The following is an 8800-nucleotide window of genomic DNA, read 5'->3' as shown; positions in this document are numbered from 1 at the left end:
ACCTAACAGACACAACTTTAACTAAGTGATCCCAGTTAATATCACCAGAAATGGGACAAATTAACATCATGTGCCGCCTGATATGATGTACTGAAAACACACTATCACTTCCAGGGTGTTCCAATACATACTGTATTGAATCATTAAAAAAGAAAAAAAAAATGTCCTGGCTGATGTAGCTCAGTGGACTGAGCACCAGGCTTGTGAACCACAGGGTCACTGGTTTGATTCCCAGTCAGGGCACACGCCTGGGTTGCAGGCCACGTCCCCAGTTGGGGGCATGCGAGAGGCAACCACACATTGATGTTTCTCTTCCTTTCTTTCCCCCTTCCCCTCTCTCTAAAAATAAATAAATAGTTTAATAAAAAAATCAAACCCAAATTGAGGGTTATTCCACAAAATAAGTGGCCTATATTAAAAAATATCCATATCATGAGTAAAAGACTGAGAAACTATTTCAAATTAAAGGAAACTAAAGGGACGTGACAACTGAATGCAATACATGAGTCAACAATTTTTTAAAAAGATACAAGTCAAGAAAAAAATAAATTTTTTTGTTGCTATAAAGGACATTGAGATAAGCGAAATCTTGACAAGATCCATATTAAAACATATACTGTATCAATGTTAGTTTCCTGATTTTGGTGATTGTCCTGCAATCATTTAAGAGAATGAACTCATTTTTTTCATTGTGTCCATGATTTACTCTCAAACAGTTTTTTTAAAAAAATGAATACACTCATACACAAAAACGGTAAATGCAAATGTGGTAAAATGTTAACATTTTCAGGGGAAAAGATAATATGGGAATTCTTTGTCCTGTTCTTGCAAATTTTCTGTAAATTTAACATTATGCCAAAATAAGTTAAATGCAGTATATGTATGCTATAATTTCAGTGTTTATAAACACGTATCCATTTGAGTAAAAATTAGACAGAAACCAAGAAACATGAGACTACAGGGGAAATAATTTCTTGAAAATTAAATTTTTAAAAAATGAAGCTATGAATCAAACAGTGCCCATACTGAAAATAAAGAAGCACATGGGGAAATGCTAATAAAGAAATACAAGTTAAAACAACTTTAAAACACCGTTTTATGTTCAGTAGCAAAAATTAAACAAAATTTTAATACTCTTAAGGTCTGATGACATTTGTATATAGACTTATTTTTTGTTCTTGTCAATGTAAAGCAGCACAAACCACTTAAAAATACAAGGAAAAACCTGTATGTGTTCATATTCTGAAAGGACTTCATTTCTAAGCACTGAAATAGTCTTTGATAATAGCAATGAAGATGCATTCATGAAGATACACTTTGCAACATAATCTATGATAGCAAAAAGGCCAACAAATATCAAAATTTAGGAGAATGTTTAAATAAGTGTGGTTTATCAACACAATAGGGTATTGTCTTAAAGAATGGATGCAGGCTGTATCCCCAAAGACCTCCTCTACGGCGAGCTAGCAGAAGGCAAGAGGATGACAGGGCGCCCAAAACTGCGGTTCAAAGACATCTGCAAAAAGGACATGACACAATGCTCCATCAATCTCAACACATGGGAAGTTCAAGCAGACGACCGCCTAGCCTGGAGGCTCGCGGTCAGGCAAGGTACATCACGCGCGGAGGCTGCGCGCAACGAGGAGGCGGTCCAGAAAAGATCGAGGCGGAAGCAGCGTCAGCAGCAGCAACAACAGCCATCTGCCTTCACCTGTACCAAGTGCGGCAGGGATTGTCACTCCCAAATCGGACTGCACAGCCATTCTCGGCGGTGCAGACAGACTCTCAGGAAGCTACGCCATCGTCTCTCGAGACGGACGGCTGCCGACGACGAGGGTATTGTCTTAAGTATTAATATTATGAAAGCAAACATTAAAGAACAAAATACATTGATTACAATGATGTAAAAACTTAAAGGATTAGAAATATACAAAGCATAAACACATATGGATACTAGAATAATTTTTAATAAAAGAAAAACCCTTTAATTTTGTTTGAACAATGAAACCTGATTGTATAATACAGAAGGCAGGAGGAAACTTATGGAGGTGAGGGGTATGCTTATGGCAAACACTGTGGTGATGGTTTCACAGATGTATCTCCAACCTACCAACCTATGATTAATTTCTATGTTAATCATACCTCAATAAAGTGGTTTAAAAAACACACTTGTATTTGGCAGTAGAAGCAGTTAAGTATATGTAATTATAGTCCTTTACTGCTCTGATTTTTCCCAAAACATAAGCATGAATTATAGTAATCCTTACCTCTAACTCTAGCATTCTAGAATCTGCTTCAAGGCATCATGAAATTTCCACCAGTTCTCATCAAATAAAATGATTATCAGTGTTTTAAAATTCTCACTAATAATTTTCTTTTAACTTAATTCATGGAAAAACCTATTTCAGCAATAACTTTATGAAAAGGTGGAGATTTAGGAAATCGAGTGAACAATGACATAGCAAAAAATTGATGCAAATGTTGGAAACTTTGCTCCAAGGGGATCACAGAGCACTCAGTGAAAATCCTAACAACCTTTGTTCTGAAAAGTACTCTTGATACCCAGTATGTTCAGAGACTGCCCTGGCTACTGCCTCCAGCTGGCAGGGAGCAGAGCAGCTTTAGGGCGGAATCTCCCTCTTGGCATCTGGATCCAGGGGAAGCAGGCAGGTTTCCAAGGCACAGACAGTTTGCTTACCCTCTTCAACTGTCAGGCAAATTGTTTAAACAATCAGAAGTCACCAAGATAGTCTCTGTCCCCAGTTCATTAAGTCAGGCAGCAAATAAATCTACCAATACCAATACACCTGTCCCTGAGCCAAGGACCAAGCCCGAATGATGCTGTGGATAATTTCCTAGATGGTTTGCTACTCTCAAGTCCTCATTTTGTCAGAACTGTTTCCACATTGAATTTAATTTTATTCCCCTTCCCCCATCTGCTTTCCAAAGACATTCCAGGGTCACAAGGAAAAAGGTTATGCACTCAATTTCACTTAAGAGGATCACGGAACTTTAAAGTTGTGAGGGAAAGACTCTGGGAACGGCCATATTTTTCTTAAATATAAGTCATATCGTTTCTGTCCCAATACTCAACTCTGTCAATGGCTCAAAAGCAGCTGCACACAAAACATCAACTAGTCAGTGTGTTGCAATAAAACTTCACAAGCAGAGGCAGCAGGCAGGATTTGTTCCAAGGGCCAAGATTTTGTTGATCCCTGTCCTAGCAAGTTAGGGCCTGGGAGTTCTAGTAAGACTTTGCAGCATTCCAGACATGCCCCATGAAAAAACCCCAAAACTAATCATCTGAGGTGTCTTCTTAGGCCTGAAACCTACAGTTTCTGGCCCTGACTGGCTGCCATGGGTCAGGTGCAGCAAAGCACACGTCCTGTACTCTCCCGGCTCCGTGAAGCCTAACCTGGGGAATGGGGACCAGCGTCATGAGTCAGAAGCCTGGGCTTACTCCACCAGGCAAAGGATCTGGGTTGAATTCAGCCGCAGAATACCTGTCACATTTAACTTTTTTCCTCAGATAATCAGTCCGTTCTCTTTAAAGGCTTTGAGAGTTATAAGACTTTTGTGTTAAGATTTTTACCAATAGTCAAAACTTTCAAGTTTCAACCAAGTTTCATCATTACACCAAAAAATAAAAATAAAAACTTAGAGACACATACAGTTAGTGCAAGGGACGTAATAACATTTTATATTGAATATAACATGTTGCGTTTTTTTTCCAAATACATTTCTTGCCTAACAAAAATGGAGGTATAGTCCCATCAAAAGACTTACAATTCTGATGTCCTTCTGCTAATTGTCTTGATGTGATGTTATCCTTGCCACAGTTCACTTATTTATTTGCACTTAAAATCAACATCTTTGATTTTACCAAAGCAACAAATTAAAGCTCATACACACCCTTGTGTGCCTTTAAAGTCCTGTATTATGATGGCCTTAATATTCAAAACACTTTATGAAGGAGAAAAAGAAGTCTCATTTCAGTGCATCCCTAGTTCTTGACCTCTCACTGGGAAGCTGTAAGATGTCCTTGAATAAGATCCTGAACACGGCACAGAATAATCTCATTAGAACTGCTGCAGTTTTCTGGACCATATGGTGGGTCTATAGTCAGGACTCCAGCCACACAGAGAGTTCTGGGTGAATCTCCCTGCTCAGTGACAGGGATGTGGTTCTTCTCAAGCCATTTCTTTAGGCTGTTCTTTCTCTTTTCCAGATCCTCAATATCATATGCCTTGCAGTCTCCAGACAGGAACAAATGTATCAGCTTCTCTCTCACCCTAGGGTCACCTTCATTCACAGTTTCAACAGTCTGCACAGCATGTCCCATGATGCCGGTCACAGACATGCTGTCATCTTCAAGGAAGTTCACGAGGACGATACTTTGGAGAAAAAGTAAGTTCAGAGCAGATTTGCAAAAGAAAGGCCTAGAGGCTCCTAAAACTATGGCACAAGAAATGGAATGAGAGGCTTCATCGACCCAGCAGATCGTTAGAATAATAGGAAATGCTATTCCCTGTTTAAAATTAATCTTCTCACCACTGGATGTTTTCACAGGCTCAGTAAGGGTCCTAAACTTCTGAACATTTTGTCCAGCCTAAAGCGAATCATTGTGGGAAGCAGTGAAAGCATTACTTCAAAGAGTTATGAATGCCTTCAGTGGGAATTGAAAAGAAGAGAGGATGCAGACTTAACTATTAAAGTTAAAAAAAAGGTGACTAACTTCCCTTCAAAGTGAACAAAAGAATATAACAAAGCATAAAATTAATAAAATAGAAAACAAGAGTCAATGAGAGGATCATCAAAGCCAAACGTCGGTTCTTTGGGAAAAAAAATCACAAAGCTCAGAAAGATTAATAACAAAAAAGAAAGAAGACACATATAAATAATACTAGGAATAAGGCAGTATAAAATATTAAGAACAAATTCAAGCCAATAATTTTGAACTTAAAACAGATAATGTCCTGGAAAAATATAAGTTTCTACTACTGACTCAAAAAAAATGTAAATAATTCTATAATCTGTCAGTAAAAACTGAAAAACCAGTTTAAAAACTTGCTGTGGTAGGGGGAAAAAAGACTCAGGCAATCTTACCAGCAAATTCTGTAAAATTTTCACGGATCAAACTGCCAAACTAACCAAATTCTTCTAGAGACTATAAAAGGGGCTGACTATGCCTTAACATACTTAATGAGGCTAATATAACCTTGATACCAAAAGCAGAAGACAGAATTAAAAAATAAAACTACAAGCTAATCTCACAAATACAAATACAAAAATTCTAAATAAAATACAATATATGATACGATGTGATGTGAAAGGAATTTCATTTCTGAGGCACTCTTCCCCAAATCCAAGTCTACTAATGAGGAAACATCACACAAACCCAAATTGAGAGACATTCTACAAAATACCTCACTAGTGCTCTTCAAATGAGTCAAGGTCATTAAAAAACAAGGAAAGACTGAAAAAGTATCACAGATCAGCAGAGACTAAGGAGACATGATTAAACATAATGTGGGATCCTAACTGGATCCTGGAACAGAAAAAGGTCATTAGTGGAAAAACTGGTAAAATCCAAATGATTACAGTTCAGTTAACATAAATTTTTAGTTTTGACAAGATGCTAACATTAGGGGGAGCTGAGTACATGAGTATTCTCTGTACTTTCTTTGCAACTTTTCTGCAAATCTAAAACTATTCCAAAATAAAAAGTGTGTGTGTTTGCGTGTATCACCACCTTTAAAGTAGTCTTGCAAAAAATAAATCTGATTCTAACAAACCTCTAGATATGAATACCAGTTGACAAGAAATACAGAAGATAAAAGAACATGTTAAACTACATCATGATAATGCAATAAACTCAATCCAGAATGTGTTCACTTCTAATCACCTGAGTAGCTTTGTTAAAGAAACTTCCAGGTCCCTGCCTTGGAAACTCTAATCAGAATGTGTTCAATTATATCAGACAAACAACTCCGTTCAACAAATAAAGGAGTTGGAACACTAAAAAAAGGAAGTGCAGAGTTATAGATTGAGATACTTGAGAGACATAGCAACCAAATTGATAAACCAATATAAAAATGTTCTTTTGAGACAATAGGGCAAATCTGAACTCAGACTAGGATGTAACTAATTATTCAAATTATTTCTTTTGTTAGGTGTTATAATATTGTGCTTACATGTATTAAAGAGTCCCTATCTATTAAGAGATATACTGAAGTATTTATGAACAAAATTATATGCCTGCAATTGGCTTTAAACTATGTGGAAAGAGAGGTAAGATTAGTGTCTGTTATACCATTCTCTTTACATTTGTGTATGTTTGAAATTTTCCAAAAAAAAAAAAAAAGTAGTAAAAGAAGAAATATCTCATTTCTATGAACGTGTTTGGTCTGACAAGGTAATCCATTAGTTAGAGCCACATTTAGATTCCAAGGCATTAAAATTCTTATACGGGAATAATTAGCTTTTCGTTATTGGCTTTTTGAGTTTGGCTATTATATAGAGGCAGCACAATGGGGTGTCATTTCAGGGAAGCAGGACCCATACTCACTTGGCAGAGACTGGGTCTGTGGTTAAAACCCATCCTTTATATTCCTTCTCACTCGCTGTTACTCTCACTTCTTTGTAAGTGTAATCTTGCCATTCTAAGGGACCCTTCTTCATCCACTCATTCGTGGCTGCCATCTGGCTAGATCTAAAACCACCATCAGTTCGGGTTAATATATATGTTCCACCCAAGCAAATGTCTTACCCTAATCTCCATCCTAGAACATCATCTGTGATTTGCCTCAAACTCCATTTCAGAAAATTAGTTAACAGAGCATGTACTACTCAGTCTGAAAGCTAAGGCTGACCGACGCCGGGTCGCCGCAGAGCCTGTCTGGGGTGACTCACCTGGCACACCTCAATTCCACCCCAAGCCCATTCCAGATTGCCTTCCCGCCCGCTGGCTTTGAACTCCGGTCCGCTCAAACCCTTACCCTATGCTCTCCTTCGACCGAAGGAGCTCGCTCCATACCACTTCTAGTCAAAAACTGAAAAAGAAGACTCCGATACCCACCCGCTCGCTCTTTGGCTTTGCCTCCAGGAAGAGGCCCGGTCCCCGGATTTGTCGCTGTGTTCTCTTAAGATTCGTTGGGAGGGTGCATAAACGCGGAGGCAGCAGCTAAGGCTCTAGCGCTCACATTTCTTGGCGTAGCCTGCAGCCGCATGGCACTTTGAGTCGTATTCAAACCGGGTGGTACTTAACGTTTAATCCTCACAAACGAGAAAATACCACTTAAAACCACGTAAAGAACCCAGTACTCAGCAACCACGTTGTGAGTAAGGAGTCCCTTCTTAAGCGGAGCCCGCCTGCGTCCAGCATGCTTTGCGCCGGGCGTCACTTCCTTCCCCCAGAATCCTGGGGTTTGGAGTCTCCCTACCTAACGAAACCTAGGGATCTGAGAGTCGCGAGCCCTGGAGTGTTAAAGGCACGTTGTGGGCAGCGGGCAGAGATTTTTGTGTGATAGTAATAAGCCTTCTTGTTCGCTGGGGCCACTCCTCTCCAGTGCCCACGGTGCGCATTAAAAAAAATTTTTTTTAAGATTTTATTTTCAGGCAGAGAAGGCAGGGAGAAAGAGGGAGAGAAACACCCATTGGTTGCCTATGGCACGCCCCCAACTGGAGACCTGCTGCGCAACCCAGGTTTGTGCCCTGACTGGGAATCCACCCGGCAACCTTTTGGTTCACAGACTCGCACTCAATCCACCGAGCCACACCAGCCAGGACTAAAAAGTTATTTCAAAGAGGAAAATGCTCTTGCCAGTTCCTCGTTGACAGTAGAAATGGAATTCCAGTTTTGCCGTGTATTCAAAGCACATGAAGCCTCTAGGTAAATCCTAAAGCTCTTGAAAGTGTGAGGTGAAAGTGCCTTGGAGAAGAGCGACAGAGACTAGGTATTTCTTGTGTTTGGCCCGTGTAAGGCAGTTAAGGTGCCTGCTCCTTTAGGATGTGCCCTGGGTACACTCCTGCAGGAGGTGCAGAAAGAAAAGCATGGCGTTGGGTTGAATTACACCTAGCCAAAGACTCGCTATAGACACCCCCACTCCGAAGTGGAAAAATGAAAAAGACTTTTCCACCACAGGTTTCTAGTCAGATATTTAGTCTGCTCCTGGCATGGTCCGGAAGTTTTTCTGGCCTGTGATTTTGAAAAATGATACAAAGTAGTAAATGTTGAGTTCCTGCAAATGTGACACCGAGGGAAACTTACAAAAACCACAATGTAGAAAATATTGAAAATTAATCATCTTTTCCCTTACTACTTGGGATTTGAGTTCCATATGATCCTGTTTCTTATTGTCATCATTTCAAGAAAATTCTTCCCACAACCTTCACTCATGGAATGATTGGCTGATCATATTAATGTTGCTTTAGTGGGTTAAATTAGTTTTTGTCAGTTAAAGTCCTCTGTAAATATACAAAGAGCTAATTTAAATATCAATTATTATTATAGAGTGAAGGAAACATTTCACCTCATAAATATCCAGTCATTTTGTATCAACTGGTCATTTACATTTTAAGCCTTCTATCTGTACTGCACAATGAAAGACTTCCACCTTTGCTTTATATATTTATACATACATAAAATTTTACAAGTAGAAGCTAGCCTCAAGCTTAGCTTAAGTTACCCTTCTAAAATGATGAGACTGGGCAGTTTCCCTTCCTCTTCTCCCCTCTCCCATTAGTCTCATAACTAAACCAAAGGCTCATTCTCAGCATCTGCTGATGCAAATCACTGATG

At 39.2% G+C, this 8800-nt stretch overlaps 1 protein-coding gene across 1 annotated transcript; it reads right to left on the bottom strand.

The window, feature by feature from the left end:
• Positions 1 to 1947: 1947 nt before the first annotated feature.
• Positions 1948 to 7370, bottom strand: GEMIN6 (gem nuclear organelle associated protein 6). The gene is made up of 3 exons (XM_090280224.1): positions 7079 to 7370; positions 6569 to 6712; positions 1948 to 4394 (listed from the first exon to the last, which is right to left on the bottom strand). Exons 2-3 carry the CDS (start codon positions 6700 to 6702, stop codon positions 4019 to 4021), a joined length of 510 nt encoding a protein of 169 aa, XP_090136350.1. The 5' UTR covers positions 6703 to 6712; positions 7079 to 7370; the 3' UTR covers positions 1948 to 4018.
• Positions 7371 to 8800: the final 1430 nt, after the last annotated feature.

The sequence above is a fragment of the Furipterus horrens genome, unplaced genomic scaffold (assembly GCF_987537825.1).
Source record: "Furipterus horrens unplaced genomic scaffold, mFurHor1.1.pri manual_scaffold_6, whole genome shotgun sequence".
Taxonomy (NCBI): domain Eukaryota; kingdom Metazoa; phylum Chordata; class Mammalia; order Chiroptera; family Furipteridae; genus Furipterus; species Furipterus horrens.
This window is presented reverse-complemented; position numbering and strand designations above follow the sequence as displayed.